Here is a 20284-nt window from a genome sequence, read left to right on the forward strand (position 1 = left end):
TTTAAATTATTTACCTGCTTCAGGGAAATTAACAAATGCTCAGTGTAAATGGATTGATTCTCTGCACCCTTTTGACAGCTCAAAACCTGATATTACAACATTGCAAGGATAAACACTTACCTCCTATAATGCAATGGGCTGAGGACCTTACAACACTTTCAATATTTGTACAGGTGGCATATAGACGCCACCTTCAAAAGGATACTTATTTGGATATTCGGTCCACTTTATTTGAAACCCATGTATAATTGCTAAAAAGTTGTATGCATTTTATACAAATCCATGTATTTTTACTTAAAAAAGGGAAATAATTTTTTTAATTAAAAATTCAGGTGCCCGTGGGCACCACATTGGGGGCCTATTCACAGGCGCCATTGCAGGGCCCACGGGTGCCATGGCACCCATGGGCGCCGCATTGGAAACCCCTGATATTTATTACGGCTATTATTCATATGGGGCTGTGCACATGTCGTGTAACAAATGAAGCATTTAGATTACTGCAAAACATATGTGGGGCTGCCCTTGAATATGGTCTAAAAACATCAGTACAAAATAGCTAGGGACACTATGTTCATATTATACCAGTACTGTATCATCTTCACTGGCTCCCAGTTTGTTTCCACGCCCAATTCAACCTATAAAGCACTTCACAGGTTGGGGCCACAGCATCTGAAAGAGGCTCCAAGCTGCCGCCAGCCCTGTCTGCCCACGGGAAAGGAGATGGCAGCGACAGCACAGGCGGCGGAAGCCAGCAACAACTCCCCAGCAGCATTCAACCTTGTTAGTCAGCAGCAGGCAAGCCCTCCAGAGACAGACCCCCATGAAAGAAGCCTAGAAGCCGTGCTTCCTGCTCTGTCTGGCCCACAGGAAGCAGAAGTGAAGAGACACAGGCTGTCCCTTGCTCCTCCTCTTGACATCTCCCCAGTGGAGTAGCTTATTAGCCCTTGGAGATGTGCTTGGGAGGAGGACCTGGGCAATTTTCCTGCTGATTTGGCTGGCACTCCTGTTGAAGCCTTGGCCTCCTGGTGGGATTCGGAGATGACTGGGACAGTTGACACTCACTCCTGAGTTTGGTACTACATCCAAACTCGGCAGTCAGCCATCTCTCAAGGAAGTGTTGATCACTTCCTGGACCCAGGTCCTCAGGCCAGATCTACTGGCTGTAATCAGCCAAGAAGCACAGGTGGTGAGATAGACTGATCCAAGCAGTCTGACAGAATGGGAACGAAGCCATTCATGCTGCACCAGGTTCACACAACACGCCAAGCCATGCTGCAGCATGCATAATTATATAAATACCGGGTGCACACACAGCACAGACACGGGTGGGGGGAGAAACCACAATGGCTCCCCCTCCCCCCGATCATCCAAACCCAGGCTGTGACTTTTCTGAACTGGGCTAAAGACAGGTTCTCATGTCAAATGAAGCCATCCTGAGAACAAGCCACCATGGGTTAGTTATTCGATCGCTAACCCATGATGGTGCCAAGAGACAATTGGTCTCTCCAAGGCAGCTCAAGGCTTGTTGGAGAGACAATCAGTCTCTCCAACTTACTCCTCCCACCCACTCCCTCAGGGGGCTTTGTGGCACAAATCCTATGGACTCCTTCTGTGATGAGATTATTCCCCCTACCTTTCTTGTGATGCACCTGCATTGAAATATATATGCCATATCTTCGAGGAGGTGGTGGCGGGGGGTGGGGGGTTATCTTACTTTTTAGGACAAGGTGGCTGAGAGTTTTATTTATTTTCTCTCTTGAACACTTAAAAAAAAAGCCTCCTTGGCTGCTCCTTGCAGCCAGTCCCTTTTCCTAGCCCAGCTGTGCCTGTAAACATGATTAACTTACCCCTGGGTAAGTGCACTTCCCCCCAATTCGGGACCATGGTGATTCAGGAGGGGGGATATAAGCTTCACCCACTCCTGTTTTCATGCTGAACTCCCCCTCCCCATGGGAAATGGTTAACAAAAGCCCTTTTTAACCATTCCCCATGGGGGGGGGGATTTTTGGAAAACAGGAGTGGGGGGAGCTTAAGTCCCCCCTCCTAAATCGCCATGGTCTCGAATTGGGGAGGGGGTGTCATACTCACCCAGAGGTAAGTCAATCATGCACACATGCATCGCTGTGCTAACTTGGCTCACCAGAGGAAAAAGCCGGAAGCACTGAGCTGGAGGAGGAGGAGTGGAGGACACACGAGGAGTAGTCACATTTTTTTGCTTCTCTTGCTGAGTGCTTCTCTGTAGCCCTTTTAAACAAGCCATGCAGAACCACTCTGCTGGGTTTGGACATTGCAACAAGCCAAGAACAAGCCAGCCTGAACAACCCAACAACAAGCCATGGGTTCTCAGTGAAGCTTGTTCATGAAAATTAAGCCACCCTGCAGAAACTGCACTACGTTCAGACATCATGACAAACCACCATGGGTGATAACCCATAGTGGGTTGCCGTGTCGTGAGAACTAGGTCTGAATCTTGTCCTTCCCTCTTTACCTTATTAGGGCTTGTCCTGGGTAAGCTATATAAATTGTGATTACACACAAAACTGTCAGATTGCTGCAAATCTACCACCTATTTTCCTTCTATTGGGGTGTAGGCTAAAAATCATATTCAATATTATTTATCCAATTTGGTAAGAATTCACATCCTGGCTTGTGGACTATGACCAGTACTATTCTATTCAATGAAGCTTGTACTTGGTGGATTGGGCTTCACATGCTAAGTAACCCCTGAAGATACATGGCTTGGTACCTTGGATGGAGCACACAAAACCAAGCAGACCCAAGTCCCACACCGTTAGTCAGGAGATTAGTAGAAAGCTGAAAGAGCCAAGCCAAGCCAAGAAAGGCATCCAACAGAAGGCAACAGTTAACTGGCAGGAGGTAATTAGGAGGAAGCAAAGGGCAGCTGAAAACTATGAAAATTCTGGCTGGAAAATTAAGGAGAAAGCAGTAGCATCTGTGCAAAAGGAAAAGTTGATTGACCTTGACTATTTACCTTCAGATTTAGGGCTAGGAGTAGACACAGGAAACTGGTAGGTAGGAGAATAAGGATTTTCTTCTGCAGCAGAAAAAAGCAGTGGGGTTGGACAGCAGCCACACTGAAGTGGAGGAAATATATCACTTCCCAATTTCCTATCACCACTAGGTTTTTGCAGCCTGCTTTGATAATAATATTACATCATGCTCTCAAGACAGAGGGGTTGTATCCAGTGTTAGTCCTATTTAGTGCCAATCTGTTGAAACAAATGGGGCTTAAGGTAGAATAACATTGTATACAACCCAGAATAATGGGTTAGGAAGTATTATGTCTCTCTACACATCACACAAGGAGGTATACTGAATATCATTCAATATCCAACCATACTAAAAGAGCAGGCATTCTACTAATAGCACACTCTAATGTAGTAGATAAGACTACGGTTAAACCAAATACAGAACAACAGATATTCTGGCTAAGCTTATGGTACCTTTGGTTTGGGGCTGGATATCAGGAAGTTCAGGGAATTTGTAGGTAGGGCAATAAGGGTTTTCTTCAGGTGGGTCTGTGCAGAAAGAGCACATTTTGGGGAAAGAACAGAGAGGAAGGGAGAGATGGACAAATCAGCAAGAATCTCCTCATATACAGATCTTGAGAATTGTATTTTAAGTTGACACCCCACTAAAGTGCAGGTAACATACATTTAGCCTTATAATGCACACCTAGGCCAGCCATATACAAAGCACCAACTCTGTGTCTTTCTTTCACCTCCCTTTCTTGGGGGGTTCAACTCAACTAACCCAGCTCCTGAGCTGGTAGTTCACTTCTCCTCCTTTCATCTCCCACCAGATCTCCTGCTGATACTGCATGGGTGTTAAGATAAAGGGTCAAGAGGAATGCAAAGTGGTGTATGCTGAAGGGAGCTTAAAGGCAGAAAGGACTAGTGGAAGCTGAAATCAGTAATGTGAGAAGAGGGAAACAGAGGCAGCTCCTAAACGCTTCAGCAATATCTCATAACAGATGAAGTTGTAATGCCCAGCAGTTTCTGGCTACAGAATATACTGAAAATGTCCCATTTGTTCAATGATAAAGTTTCAGAGGACTATGAAAGGAGGACACATTACTCTCTCTTGACCCCACAAAGCTGAAACTTGTCTGTTTCACAGAGACGAAGCTCTACTAGCAGAACAGGGTTGCAACAGACGCATCAAGGAAGCAATGGCCTTCCAAATGCCATGGCATATATTCTCATCAGTTGGCTAACCATTAGAGAAAATATATGTTAAGAATGCTCTTGAAATATGTCAGTATATACCTAGGGCATCTCTACACCAGCCTAAAATCCTGCATTTAAAGCAGGGCTTTCTGCTTCCGTTTTAAATGCAGGATCACAACGACTCCCTTTTTCACCCGCTTCCTTTCCCCCCCACTCCTTCCCCCTCCTTCTCCCCATATCTGAGTCTTCCATTATCTTTCATTGATCTCACTCCTCTTATTGCCACTTTTCCTCTTTTCATGGAGGGAACTGATGTGGAACACAACGGGGCAATTTGATAGCTCATTATCTGCGATCTATTTAAAAACGGAACAAAAGGCATTTAGTGCAGGAGACGCCCTGGAGGTTCGCAGCATCATGTAAAGAGCCCACAAACTTCCATGAGGGAGCCATCTCTATCGCAGGATAAAAGTTCCATGTAAAGAAAGCCCTAGTCTATGGAGCAAACTATACATGACATAAAATGTGTGCAAGTATTTAACGTGCCTGATTTTTATTCTTTGAACAGCAGTCACGGGGTGAGGGATGGATCGTGATCAGAATTAAGACCATGGTGCAGGACTTTAAACTTTTCCCCCCATGCCACAATCCCAATGAAAATGTCAGGGGTGTTTCTGAGTGCAGGGAGTGGGATAGCAGTTCAGATTCTGAAAGAGAACAAAGAGATATGGGGGAGGTGTTTTCCCAGGCTAGTCCAGATATGAGTAGGCTTGTTTCTCAGGTTACAAATGTACAGATGGCTGAGCTTGAAGGTCCCTCCTCACCGCCCCCCCCCCCCCCCGGTGAGAGGTAGAGAACAGGAGTTTGACCTAATAGATGCCAGGCGCAGACGCACAGCAAAGAGAGAGAAGGCGGGGCGGAACTTAGACAGTCTACCCGATTGGCCTTGCGTGCAAAGCTCAGCTTGGAGGCCTTACAAGGAGAGAGGGACCTCCCCACCTTAAGTTAGGCTAGCGAGACCGCCTCCCTCTTCAAATGGTGGGCAACTCTTGTAAATTCCATGTGGATCCCCTGAAGGCATTCCTTGTAGACGGAGAGTTTCTCTGAGAATTTGCATCTGTATCACCCTGTGAAGTAATGGATTAAAAGCTGTAGACACAGCCTCTTGTCTGTGTATGTTTGGGCATTGAAGTGAAGTGGGGCTAAGAAAATCTTGACAGAAAATGACAAAGCTCCTTATTAGCCCCAGTGCTAATGGAAGTCTCCCTGTCAGGGTTAATAGCAGCTTCAGGGGGGAGGGGATTTCCTTTGAGACTGTGGCATGGTGGGGAAAGGCACAAAGCCCCCCTCCCCACATGCTGCAGTCCCAATCCTGATCACCCTTCCCTGGCAACTGCTATTTAATGAACAAAAATCAAGCACGTTAAATGCTTACATGAATTTAACTTAATGTGTAGTTTGTCCCTAAGTCTATCTAGATTTTCTCTTGATATTCTAAGAACTTGAGCAATGCTTTTAAACATCCATTTAGTTTTCCACACCAAGTTATCTGTATGTAGGACTTTTGAAAAATAAAAATAAGGTAAATTAACAGTACCTTTCGTCAGTCTGTGGATTTGTTTGAACATTGTCTTGTACCAGTCCTTTGATCGGTCTGTGTTCTAATTGAAAAAGAAACAGAATAAAATAATTGCATGAGTTCAAGCTGCCATTTAAAAATCATAGCAGTTTACCTTAAGAACATACAATGTATACATTAATGATTTCTGTCAATGATATATTATGAGCGACTATGGTTTCAGGACAAGCTTGCTGAAGCTAAGCAGGTGTGGCTAGTGCCTGGATAAGGGACCACTTGGGAATTCACGTATGCCACCTTGAGTTTCATGATGGAATAAAGGCAGGCTATAAATACAGCTTTATCATAAAGACAGTATTGATGCTGCAGGCTGATGTGCCACAGCATGTTTTGGATCAGAAACCAGATTTCCTATTAAAGCTCCACAGAAACAAAGATAAACAATATGTAAATCTGTGCATGTCATGCCCCCGCTGCAGGAATCCTCTTCAAGGGAGGGGCTACAGCTCCCCGAGACAAAAAGCACTGAGAGCCAAGGAGGCTCTCTTGCAAATGCCCCTACTGAACTGTCTGAACGGGAGCAGACAGTTGCCTTAAGATGGAGAACATTCATAGTTCCCCAGCTATGGAATTCTTTGCCCCCCACCACTACCCCCAGCCCATTCCGGGAGGTTCAGTGGGCACCCTTCCTACTGACTTCAAGCAGCAGGTGGAAACTATGGAGTTCTTCACTGAATTAGTTTTTTAGCTGCAGTCTGTGGGCAGTATCCAAGCAGGCTATTGTGCAAGTGGGGCCACCACCAATTCTGTTCCACAAGCAGCGCCCACCACTTGTGCAATGAGGATTTAGCGCTTCTTCTAGGAACCAGAAACAAGTGGAAACACTCATTTCTGCAGCGGGGCAGGTTGGCAAAGCTCATATAATGGAGCTCCGCCAGTCTGTCCTGATCCAGAAATGCGCATTTCCTCTCATTTCAGGGCTTCCTAATGGAAGCCCTAAATCCCTGTTGTGCAAGCAGGGACCTCCACTTGCAGAACAGCCCACTTGGATACTGCCTTCTGTCTTTTATTATTTGTCCTGTTATCTATTTTTATTTTCTATAGGTGTTTACTGGGTTTATTGTTCACTTTGTTTCTTTTTTCTATTTTAGTGTACGTTTTTTGTAAATCACTGAAAGCCTTGCTATGGAGCAGTCAACAAATAAGTAACTAAATAAATTTTTACTTATGACCACCAGCTTGATACCACCAGCATCCCCCTGCTGAGAGAGGTCCTCCCCCTCTCTGCTGTCTTTCCACTGGCAGGCAAAGACTGCTTTATTCAAGTGGGCCTTTGGTGTGTAAGCTGATCTGTTGTGCTGGAGGCTGTTTTTACTCTGTTGCTGTTGTGTTTTTAATTGTGTTTAGTGCATTTGTTTTATTATTGTTTTTATCAAATTTTAGTAGTGATTGTAGGCTGCCTTGAGTGCCATTTTTGATAGAAAGGCCAGGTACAAGTCAAATAAATAAATGAACGCATACATATTTATTATAGGTACCCAGGACCCTATACCTGGGGTGAGATATTTAAACTGAAAGTGCAAAGACTACCACAAGGAGGAGGATACTAGATTTAACAGCAGTATCCAACTCCAAAACAAAAAATAATAAGTCTATTTTTACAGGACATGTTATCTGACCTCTACATAAAGTTCAAGATGTGCTGAACATTTGAAAAACTGGGGAACCACTCTTCCATTAAATAAATTCCAGCATGCTCCAGCCAACCCAAGAAATTATCAGTTTCTTTTGAATACCTTTATCACAGAAAGAAAATATAGGGATATAGGAAGTTGCCTTACATTGAGATAGGGCACTGGTCCATCTAGCCCTGTATTGTTGACACTGACTGGCAGTGGCTGTCCAGGTTTTCAGACAGGGTTCCTTCTCAGCCCTACCTGGAGATGCCAGGGATTGAATCTGGGAACTGCCGCATGCAAACCATGGGCTTTACCACTGAGCCATGGCCCCTGCCCAACAGAAAATCATGCAAAAACCCCAGACTTGCTCCCTAAAACTATCTACCGCTTAAACCAAAATGTGGAGCCAAATGTGATGACAACAGCCCTGCTGCAGAGATCCCTGTATAGCAGGGTGCACAACTCTATACAGTAGCACTGTGCATCAGTTTCCTTACTGAACAGACACTCACCCGCTGGAGTTGAAAGGGGTGACTAGAGTCAGCCTCTTACCATTTGTCTGGCAGTGCAGGTGTGGGTGAGATATAGTGCAGCCACACCTTGCGCAGGTTGAGGTGCAAAATATATGAGACTCAATCTGGGGGAGGGGGGGTCATGAATGGGACTTTGTTTCTGTAGATCACCCTTGCTGGATTGGGGCAAGGCAAATATCTTCATGAGATAACAATAATCAAGTGTGTCACAATCTCTGTTTTATCTCTCTTTCATCATAAGCACTTTGCTTGCTTTTAGTGGATAGCAAACAGCACTGTTGTAGTCTGGTTCTGCAAATACTTTAAAGGTTTAAAACTATAGCCAGTGTAAAGGTTTTTTGTGAACCGCCCAGAGAGCTTCGGCTATTGGGCGGTATAGAAATGAAATAAATAAATAAAATAAATAATAGTCCTACTGAAGTCCATTAGAATGAGTAAAATTACTACTACAAAGGGGACTGTGCATATTTATATATATACAGAAAACAATGCTGTCAATAAATACCCAAAGGTGAAGACCATTCACCACTAGCCCCTACATATGCCATCCAGATCATCGTATGTCCCACAAGAAGAGATACCTGCACAGTAAAATTTTATGTTGGCTAAACCTAGGTAATTAAGCAACAGAACCAAACCACATGCTGCAAGAAATACAGAATACTCCCCAGCAGGGGCGTCGTTAGGAAGGGCCCACTTGGGCACAGGCCCCAGATCGTTTTTTTGAGCTGTGTCCCGGATCTTTTGAGCTGCCCTAATTGCCATTTTTAAACATTTTCCCATTGACTTGCATTGGAAAACAGAAACTGCTGTAATGTTTTTAGTTTGTATGATAACTACATGTCATTTGGAGAACTGGTAGCCCCCATAGAGCTGATTGAACCTACCCAATTTCAGGCAGTTAGGTCCAGTGGCTTTTGTGCTAGCCACTGGTAAAATATGCTTTTTTCAAGACAATCTGTCAAAGCAAAGGGTTTTTTTGTGTTTTTTTGGTGCTTCCACATAGGTGCATGGAATTTGGGGACCTGGCAGCCCCTACAGAGATGACTGAGCCTGCCAATGTTCAGACAGTTAGGTCTAGTGGCTTTTGTGCTAGCCACAGGTAAAATTTGCTTTTTCCAAGAAAATTTGTCAAAGTAAAGAGCTATAATTTTTTTGTGCTTCCACATAAATTCATGGAATTTGAGGACCTAGCAGACCCTATGGCGCTGACTGAACCTACCAAATTTCAGATAGTTAGGTCCAGTGGCTTTTGCGCTAGCCATGCATAAAGTTTCCTTTTCTCAAAGTCTAAAACCAAAAGTAAAAATAAACCCCCCAGGGGATTAGAGATCCTAATCAGAAGGTGCTTAAGGTGACCATTAGGAGGTCACTATCCCTAATCTCTGGTGGTGCAAATAACCTCTCTCCCCTCTGCTCTTACATGCCCACTATTGTGAGCTTGCCTGCATTGAAACTTTGAAGAGGAAGAAGGAAGGGAAGAAAGGGCTCCATGTGAAATACTGGTATTTCACACAGCATCTGGTTTTACTGCCCCAAACTGGAAACTTTGGCTTCTCCAGAAGTTTAGTAGCTTCAGTACAGCAAAGGACCCAATCAGCCTCCACAAACTTCTTTCTCCCCCTCCACTTTAATGTCTCCTAAATAGCTGTAGGATTCAAATTATTCCAAAGGGAGGGCTAGGACTATGTGCCGTCATGATCGAGGAACTGCTGAGGCTTTGAAATAGGTTCTACAGTTTGAAAAAAGCTAGAAAAAGCCCTCAGCCACCTCACCTCATAAAGTTAATTTAAGTACGTGCAATCCTTACAAACCCTCCACAGCCTCCTAGATTCCTCTGAAGTACTGCCTCTCTGAAAGGAGCCACTAGGCTTAGGGAATTCTCTCTACCCCCCCCCCCAACACACACACTTTTCACATCACCATTCTTCTTTCCTCCCCTATCCTGTTCTTTCTTTCTCTCCTTTAATACACCCAGAGCATATCTGGGGGAATTCTTAAGGAGAATTATCTTCAGTGGGCAAGAGAAGTTCTGAACTACATTTGACTTGATACAAACAGACAAGAGGGCTGGTTTTTCTCCTCCTCCTCACTTAAGTCTTGGAGAAAAGTGGGTTCACGTGGTTGCAGAGAAACAAATATGGGGCTGTTCTGTCTGTCAGTTGCCATTATCCAGCAATAGGAAGGGCTGCAGCTCAGTGGCAGAGCACATACTTGGTGTGTAGAAGGTCTCATGTTCAGTCCCCAGCATCTCCAGGTGGGGCTAGGAGAGAATCCTGCCTGAAACCCTGGAGAGCCGCTGCTGCCAGTCAGTGTCAGCAATACTGAGCTAGAAGGACCCAGGGTCTGACTCAGTATAAGGCAGCTTCCTGTGTTCCTCTGAACACAAAGCTTTAATTAAAAATAGGCATTTTGGGTTTGTTTTTTAAGTGGAGGGGAGATGAATATTGCTCATTTATGCAATCCTATGTATGCCTACTGAAAAGCCCCATTATGTTTATGTTCCAGCACAGGTTACATTTGCAGGGAGGTTTGCACCCTGAAGTTCTGCATGTTTACTCAGACATAAGTCCTGAGTTATGCGCACGGTACTGCAGGCTTAACACAGTGCCTACCCAATTCTGTCTAATGAACTGACTATCCTTTCAGCTCTGTTCTATGCGTGTTTTGTCATTTGTGTGTTTTGTGTGTGGGGTCTGTGTGTGTATGAACTCTGGTGAGGGAAAGGCACTTAGTACATAGAATCATAGAATAGTAGGGTTGGATGGGGCCTACAAGGCCATTGAGTCCAACATGTTCAGAGTTTCTCCATAACTTAGCCCTAGTTTTGAAAACAGACTCATTGGCTGAATCCTGGCAAAGTCTTGGCACAAATGAAGTTATGGGGAGGAAGATACAATGAGAGCTTGAGTATAACAAGAAGGAGATAGAGGGGAGTTGCACAAAACAACACATCTGTTTTTATGGAGCGTCGCTGGAGGATGGTAGGATGAGAAGGGATGGTTGCATGGAGTGGAATAGAATTGGTAGGGGAAGAATGTAAGTGCTCAGTGGTGAAAGAAAAGCATTCTGGATATGCTCAGAGGCACTCTATATTTAAGAACATAAGAAGAGCCATGCTGCATCAGACCAAGGTCCATCTAGTCCAGAATTCTGTTCACACAGTGGCCAAACAGATGCCCATGGAAACCCACAAGCAGGACATGAGTGCAATAGCACCTTCCTACCCATGTTCCCCTGCTGCTAACATTGGTGAAATGTAAATAAATTCTGGTAATTCTAAATTTGCGTGCATGTATATCCTTCAGAAACTTTGCAGGTTTCTTGCCTGGGGGACACCTCTAATGAGTTGTGCATTTTCATACAAATTTACCCAAAAACTATTGGGGAAGGGAAAACAAATCACTCCCTCCCCCAAATTGGAGAACTCCCCTTCCACATGAACTGTTGCACCTATCCTTCTGAAACTTTGCTGGTTTCTTACTCTTGGCTGTTTGTATTCAGAACAATGGTCCACAAGGAAAATAGGGAGATAAGTGTGTCCTCTTTTGGAGACCTCAAAATGTCAAGGCCACCCTTGCATAAAAACCCTTGTGGCTAGCATTCTGAAATTTGGCAGACATGAGCTCCTCTGATGGGGCAATGAATCCTGAAATCTTTATCCAATTCTTCCAAGGAATAAAAATGTTATTGGCAGTTCCCTTTAAAATAAAATCAAAATATAAACCCTGCACCTATTTTTCTGACATTGGGCAAGTGTAATCCCCTTCTATAGGGCTACTTTGCCTGAAATTGCCATCCAGTTCTGACCAAGAGAAAAAAGTTAAAGTTTCTTTCTAATTTCCTATGTTAGTCAACAGGAAGCATAAAGACTAATTTTTCCAAACCTTGACTCAGGTTTGGTGCTGAGCTGAAGTGGTCTAACTACAAATTGGCCCGAGCAGAAGTGGGATGTTTTCCAAAACGCTGAATCGGGGTCTGAGTTGAAGGGGGGGGGGGTCAGTGCACACTTCTTGTGTATGTAATCTGTACACACATGCAAGCACACTGCAAGCACCCCCCTATCCCCACCGCACCCATATATATGTATATATATATAAGAGGCGTGCTTAGACATACATATATATGCATGCAAATTTGTGTTATGGACCTGTGCCCTGGATCTTTTAAGAATCTAGCAATGACCCCCCAACATGAGCTGCGGGGAAATTCCAACTCTGAATATGACTCAGTCAGACTTAGAGCATGACTAAACCAATCCAACTGGACCCATGCACCAATCAATCTCACACAAATATTATTAAATCAACTCCATGCCACACAAGGTGCCATCTCTAATTTATTTAAATATTTACATTCCACCTACTGATCATAGTTCTCAAGGTGGCTTGCAGCCCTTGGCAGCCAGAGAGGAATGGGAGAAACCCCAAAAGCATGTGTGAAGAGGGGCTGAACAATCTTTCTTGAATATAATGGGGCACAACTGAGAAACCAGGGTAGAAATTATAATATAGATTTCATAAAATATATAATACAATTTTTTTCTTGTATCAATTATTTCTTGTACAATTATTTCTTGAGTCCCCTCTCCTTTTATTCTGATTCCAAGGGATATGTTTGGAACTTCAAGTTTATTTAAGCGCATAATATTTTACACAATCTGGCTACCATACAGTTCATTGTAGTATACACAGTCATGGCACTACACTATGATTTAAAATGATGACGCAAATTAAACCAACTGAAATAACTGAAATGATGCAACATGAAAATATAGATAATTTCCTTACCCTTAATGGAATGCCTATGTCATCCAGTGAGGAATCAGCCATGTACTGTGGACTCTTAACAATTCTTTTCTGTTCCTCCATCACTTTCTTCTTGTTTTGGTTCATTTTTTCTTGGCTAGGTATGTAATCTACTGGTGCATCCGACACTGGCTCTGTAAACAAAAGCAGTATGTTTGTCAGCATCTATCTTGATTATGGAATTCCGAACTCAAATCACTCCAGAACCTTAGCGAAAGATGAGGAGTCTGATTGTTTCAATCAAGACAACAACGTAATTTACAATATGACTGAATAAGCAAGGAATTTTAGAGAAGGAAACAGCCCATGCATATATAACTTTGTTTAAGTCTCAGATTTGACCCTATTCACTGATCCACAAACAAGGCTAAACCTTGGCCCTCAAAACCACTACACAATCTAGCAAGGAATTCACAGCTTGTTAGCTACCCTGATGTTATATGCATAATGTAGTGCTACACTATGGCATCCTTTAAGCTCCATCTCTGACAAATTATCTTGAAGAATTTCAAGAGGGAGAAGGATGTAGGATATTACAGTTTGCCTCATCAAAGATCTGCCAATTAGCAGTAACTCTGCATTCACAGTATAGCATGCACTGGAGAAAGACACAGGACCAGTTACTAAAATCATGCACACAGTTGTAATACCCAAAGCAAACCAGTACTGTATGGGTTTGAATGGAAAATTAAAACAGTGCATGGCAAGTCTCATGCAGAAGGAACCAGCATCAGTCACAGAGTACCCTGAGCAAATCCAGGATAGAGCCATTTAGTTTAATACTCTTAATTTTAATCTTCTAAATATATCTCTATAAATTGCCCTGGAACCAGTTTCATGAAGGGCAGGAATATAAATGTTTTAAATAAATAAAAATACTGATTTTCAGGTTTTGAATGTGATCTTGTTATTAAAACCATTATATGACTGACAATTGAAGGGGATGTCTTGAAAATGCTGGAAATTAACATAGAAAGATTGTGCTAATACTGCGCTATTTAGCCTGGGGATTTTTCCAAATTTACATCAAAACTTATTAATGGAGCAGCTGGCCTAATCTAGGAAGCATGATAGGTGTGACAAAAATGAGAATTTATTTTTTTAAATGCAAACCAGAAAAAGAAGACCAGGAAGGAGCTTGCAGGTGTAATTTCAGAGCCACTGTATGTAATCTTTGAGAATTCCTGGAGTACCAGCGATGTGCTGGAAGACTGGAGACAGGCAAATGTTCCCATCTCCAAGAATGAGAAAAAGGTGGATTCAATAAACTATAGCTCAGTCAGCCTGACATGGATATCAGGGAAAATTCTAGAAAGCAGTCAATCTATGAGCATCTATTTATTTAATAATATTTGTGAAAACTTAAAGAAATTTCTAAGCAATGTACAAAAACAAGTCTTCATACAGAGTTCAAGATTACCTTCCTGAGAATGCCTGCTAGAATAGTTATGCTTTTAGTAGGCACCGAAAACCCAGAAGGACTGGCACCTGCCTAATGTGTAGTGGGAGGGAGTTCCAGAGAGTGGGTGCTACAACACTAAAGGCCCTATTCTGAGCCACGGTGGACCAAACCTCTGAATCTTGGGTACTACCAGGAGGGTGTCTTCCGATGAGTGCAGCAACTGAGCAGGCCGGTGGGAGATCAGGTGATCTCTTAAGTATCCTGGTCCTAAGTTCTTTAGGGCTTTGTAAACGAGTACCCAAAACTTAAACCTGGCAGTCATTTCCCCCAGCATAGGTGTAATATGCTGGTGATAAGCCACTCCTGTTACTCAACTGGCTGTAGCATTCTGCACCAGCTGAAGCTTCCGGACCAGCATTAAGGGCAGCCCCATGTAAACTGCATTGAAGTAATCCAATTTTGAGGTTACCAGTGCACGGACTATAGTGGTCAAGCTATCCCTGTCCAGGAATGGCTATAACTGCCAGAGCTGGTAAGAAATACTCCTAGCCATTGAAGTCACATGTGCCTCCAATGACAGTACTGGATCAATTATCAACCTCAGACTTCACAGCCGCTCCTTCAGTGGGAACATAACCCCATCCAGAGCAGGCAATTGACCCAGTTTCCAGACACGGGAGCCACTCACCCACAGAGCCTCCATCTTGCCAGGATTCAGGCTTAGCTTATTGGCCCTCATCCAGCCCACCAATACATCCAGGCACCAGTCCAAGGCTTGCATAGCCTTCCCTGATTCAGATGTTACAGAGAAATAGTGCTGGGAGTCATCAGTGTACAGTATGTACAGGGGCTGCAAAGAGACTGTGTTGAAATTAAAGATCTTAGCAAAAATCCAGCTGGGACCATATCAAAGAATTCTTCCATTAGGACTGGGAGAATCCCCAAGAGTTTTTTGTGGGGTGGGTGCGAAGTTCATCTCAAAAAGAAAACACCTTGACAGAAGCAAATAATTCACTGGGTTCCAATGTTTTACATTGGGATTTCTAATACCATATTGAAGGCATCAACTAGACACCACACCCTAGTAGCAGAGGACACTAGGTGACTGTATGAGCTCTGTGACATTCTTTAATCAGAGCAGCTATAAAGGACAGCTGTGGATTAGACTCAAGAAGCCAAAGTAACTTGTGAGCAGAAAAAGATAGGTGAGTTCTGATTCTGTAAGATAAGTTTCAAAGTGAATTTCAGGCAATGTTGTCTTTGTATTATTTTGCAGCAGTTAAAAGGCAGCAGCCCCCCCATTGGAAGAGGGCTCAAGGAAGAAACGCCCACATAAAAACTCCACATAAACACAATTACATACTGCGAGACTAATGAAACTAATGTACTGAGAGTAGCTCAGCAAGGCATATGTAGATGGTGGAGTCTTCTGCTGACCCAATTAAGGCAGTGCGGAGTGGGGGGCGGAATTAGCCTGTAGGTTTTCATGACTCCCAAAGTGTCAGATGGACAAAGTGACAGATGGACAAAGATGAACATAGAAGCTTGCTAGCCCAACACCTACATACTATGATAATGGAAGGAGATGGTGCACCATTTCCCATACTTGCCCTCAAAAACAGCAACTAACTCATCATATTAGAGAGAAAGGTTTCAGAACCTAATCTGGATAGGTCTCAGTTAGGATAATATTGTGTGGAATTATGCTCATTATGACTTTGGAAACTTGGTACCCAAACCATTTCCCTCATGTCATGAAGATCTTGTGCACTATCTCAGCAGTCCCAGACAGCTCAGTGAGCTTCTGAGTGTCTGAGAAAGAGAATGACATTCTATTTCATAAAATGAATCCGCTGCACCACAATGGCTGAGGTCTAGCTACAAGAAGCAGACAGATTGGAATAACATCCAGGAAAATGCTTTGACAAACACTACACACCCACTTAAGGAGCCACTTAAAGCCAAGGAGGAAGTGGAATATTAGAAAAGAAACAAAGAACAGAGCCCTTATAGCTGCTAAAATGCTGAGAGAGACATCCTTACTCAACTAAGGGATATCATCACCATGACAGAGAAATATAGTCATATAGTCCTGGAAGAAGAAACAACAGATTGCTAGGTGCTTGATTCCAAGGCAGAATTCTCAGAAATATTACCTGTTCCACATGCAGGACCAATAAGAGAGGTGAAGCTGAGGGGTCTCAATGTGTGAATATGAACATAAAAAGAGCCATGCTGGATCAGACCGAGATCCATCTAGTCCAGCATTCCGTTCACACAGTGACCAACCAGCTACCCATGGGAAACCCACAGCACCCTCCTGTCCATGTTCCCCAGCAACTGGTGTACATCATACTGCCTCTGATTCTGAAGGTGGCATATAGCCATAAGGGCTAGTTCTTGTTGTTGTTCAGTCGTTCAGTCGTGTCCGACTCTTCGTGACCCCATGGACCATATAGCACACCAGGCCTTCCTGTCCTGCGCTCTCTCCCGGAGTGTGCTCGTTCATATTCATTGCATCGGTGATACTATCTAGCCATCTCATCGTCTGCCGTCCCCTTCTCCTTTTGCCTTCAGTCTTTCCCAGCATCAGGGTCTTTTCCAGAGAGTTTTCTCTTCGCATTAGGTGGCCAAAATATTTGAGCTTCAGCTTCAGTATCTGTCCTTCCAATGAGCACCCAGGGTTGATTTCCTTTAGGATGGACTGATTTGACCTCCTTGCAGTCCAGGGGACTCGTAAGAGTCTTCTCCAGCACCACAGTTCGAAAGCATCAATTCTTCGGCGCTCAGCCTTCCTTATAGTCCAGCTCTCACAGCCATACATTACTACTGGGAAAAACATAGCTTTGATTAGATGGACCTTTGTCGGCAAGGTGATGTCTCTGTTTCTTACAATGCTGTCTAGGTTTGCCATAGCTTTCCTCCCAAGGAGCAAGCGTCTTTTAATTTCATGGCTACAGTCACCGTCTGCGGTGATCTTGGAGCCCCGGAAAGTAAAATCTGTCACTGCTTCCATTTCTTCCCCTTCTATATGCCAGGAAGTGATGGGGCCAGATGCCACGATCTTCGTTTTTTTAATGTTGAGTTTCAAACCAGCTTTTGCACTCTCCTCTTTCACCCTCAACAAGAGGCTCTTGAGATCCTCTTCGCTTTCTGCCATTAGGGTGGTATCGTCTGCATATCGGAGGTTGTTGACAATTCTCCCAGCAATCTTAATTCCCACCTGTGATTCATCCAACCCGGCGTTTCTCATGATGTACTCTGCATATAAGTTAAATAAGCAGGGTGACAATATGCAGCCTTGTCGTACTCCTTTCCCAATTTTGAACCAATCGGTTGTTCCATGTCTGGTTCTTACTGTTGCTTCTTGACCCTCGTACAGGTTTCTCAGGAGACAGGTAAGGTGGTCTGGTATTCCCATCACTTTAAGAATTTGCCAGAGTTTGTTGTGATCCACACAATCAAAGGCTTTAGCGTAGTCAATGAAGCAGAAATAGGCGTTTTTCTGGAATTCTCTTGCTTTCTCCATGATCCAGCGAAAGGTGGCGATTTGATCTCTAGTTCCTCTGCCTCTTTGAAACCCAGCTTGTACTTCCAGTAGTTCTCGGTTCGCATACTGCTGAAGCCTAGCTTGTAGGATTTTGAGCATCACCTTGCTGGCATGTGAAATGAGTGCAATTGTGCGGTAGTTTGAACACTCTTTGGCACTGCCCTTCTTTGGAATTGGAATGTAAACTGACCTTTTCCAATCTTGCGGCCATTGTTGAGTGTTCCAAATTTGTTGGCATATTGAATGCAGCACTTTAACAGCATCATCTTTTAGGATTTTAAATAGCTCCGCTGGAATACTGTCATCTCCGCTAGCTTTGTTGTTACTAATGCTTCCTAAGGCCCACTTGACTTCACTCTCGAGGATGTCTGGCTCAAGTTGAGTGACTGCACTCTCCTGGCTATCAGGGACATTCAGATCTTTCCTGTATAGTTCTTCTGTGTATTCTTGCCACCTCTTCTTAATCTCATCTGCTTCTGTTAGGTCCCTGCCTTCTTTGTCCTTTATCATGCCCGTCTTGGCACAAAACGTTCCCTTGAGATCTCCAATTTTCTTGAAAAGATCTCTAGTCTTTCCCATTCTGTTGTTTTCCTCGATTTCTTTGCATTGTTCATTTAAGAAGGCCTTCTTGTCTCTCCTTGCTATTCTCTGGAACTCTGCATTCAGTTGGATATATCTTCCCCTTTCTCCCTTGCTTTTCGCTTCCCTTCTTTCCTCAGCTACTTGTAAAGCCTCATCAGACAGCCACTTGGCTTTCTTGCATTTCTTTTTCTTTGGGATGGATTCCGTTGCTGCCTCCTGAATAATGTTACGGACCTCCGTCCATAGTTCCTCAGGCACTCTGTCTATCAGGTCTAATCCCTGAAATCTATTCCTCACCTCCACTGTATATTCATAAGGGATATGATTTAGGTCATACCTGAATGGTTTAGTGGTTTTCCCTACGTTCTTCAATTTAAGCCGAAATTTTGCAACAAGAAGCTCATGATCTGAGCCACAGTCAGCTCCAGGTCTTGTTTTGACTGACTGTATAGAGCTTCTCCATCTTTGGCTACAAAGGACATAATCGATCTGATTTCGATATTGACCATCTGGTGATGTCCATGTGTAGAGTCGTCTCTTGTGCTGTTGGAAAAGAGTGTTTGCTATGATCAGCATGTTCTCTTGGCAAAACTCTATTAGCTTTTGTCCTGCTTCATTTTGTACACCAAGGCCATGCCTGCCTGTTATCCCGGTGATTTCTTGACTTCCTACTTTAGCATTCCAATCCCCTATGATGAAGAGGACATCTTTTTTTGGTGTTAGTTCTAGAAGGTGTTGTAGGTCTTCATAGAACCGATCAACCTCAGCTTCTTCGGCATCAGTGGTTGGGGTATAGACTTGAATTACTGTGATGTTGAGTGGTTTGCCTTGGATTCGTACTGAGATCATTCTATCGTTTTTGAGATTGTACCCCAGTACTGCTTTTCCCACCCTTTTGTTGACTATGAGTGCTACTCCATTTCTTCTAAGGGATTCTTGCCCACAGTAGTAGATATGATGGTCACCTGAATTAAATTCGCCCATGCCTGTCCATTTTAGTTGGCTGATTCCCAAGATGTCGATGTTCAATCTTGCCATCTCATGTTTGACCACCTCCAGCTTACCTTGATTCATTGATGTGACATTCCAGGTTCCTCAACAATATTGTTCTTTACAGCATCGGATTTTCTTTTCACCACCAGACACATCCACAGCTGAATGTCCTTTCGGCTTTGGCCCCGCCGCTTCACTCTTTCTGGCACTACTTGGAAATTCCTTCTGCTCTGCCCCAATAGTATATTGGACACCTTCCGACCTGAGGGGCTCATCTTCCGGCGTCATCTCTTTTAGCCTTGTGATACGTTCCATGGGGTTTTCTTGGCAAGAATACTGGAGTGGGTTGCCATTTCCTTCTCCAGTGGACCACATTTTGTCAGAACTCTCTGCCATGACCTGTCCATCTTGGGTGGCCCTGCACGGCATAGCTTATGGCTTCACTGAGTTACGCAAGCCCCTTCACCACAACAAGGCAGTGATCCATGAAGGGGATCAGGGCTAGTAGCCATCGATAGCCTTAGGATGAGACAATGGTTTCAGGAGGAAAGGTTTGGCTTTATTAGGCACTGGAGAACATTTTGGGATAAGCTAAACCTGTACAAAAAGGATTCACTCTGCTGGCGCTTAACATAAAAAAGATTGCAGAGCAGCTTTTAAACTGATCTCTGAGAGGGCAGGGAAAGCTGACAGGTGCTGGGGAGCATCCAAATGGATCGACTCATCCCAGTCATCCAAATGGGGATATGGTAGAACTTGGCAGTGACGTTACAGAAGGACAAGGCGGCCAGTTAAAGAGACCTAGGCCAAGATGTAACTTAGTACTGGGGACATATTATTGCCCCCTAACCAAAATGCTGAGGGTAATCTTAATAACGAGAACATCAAGAAGGTGATCTTGATGAAATCAGAGAGGCAGCCAAAGAGAAACCTTTATAATAAGGGGTGATATTTAATTGTCACACTGG

General features: G+C 43.8%; 1 protein-coding gene across 2 annotated transcripts in view; it reads right to left on the minus strand.

The window, feature by feature from the left end:
- The window catches only part of SORBS1 (sorbin and SH3 domain containing 1), a 328324-nt gene that overhangs the window by 119856 nt on the left and 188184 nt on the right, over positions 1-20284 (minus strand). The window contains exons 10-13 of one of the 2 annotated variants that reach the window (XM_084845127.1): positions 12772-12923; positions 5788-5851; positions 3465-3539; positions 2993-3055 (exon numbers count right to left, since the gene is read on the minus strand). In XM_084845127.1, the coding sequence (XP_084701253.1) occupies positions 2993-3055; positions 3465-3539; positions 5788-5851; positions 12772-12923 (354 nt within the window). The remainder of the gene's footprint in view (positions 1-2992; positions 3056-3464; positions 3540-5787; positions 5852-12771; positions 12924-20284) is intronic. The other variant, XM_084845126.1, reaches the window with a different exon arrangement.

This window comes from Heloderma suspectum, chromosome 3 (assembly GCF_057233095.1).
Source record: "Heloderma suspectum isolate Gila_16-S chromosome 3, 16-S_ref, whole genome shotgun sequence".
NCBI lineage: Eukaryota > Metazoa > Chordata > Lepidosauria > Squamata > Helodermatidae > Heloderma > Heloderma suspectum.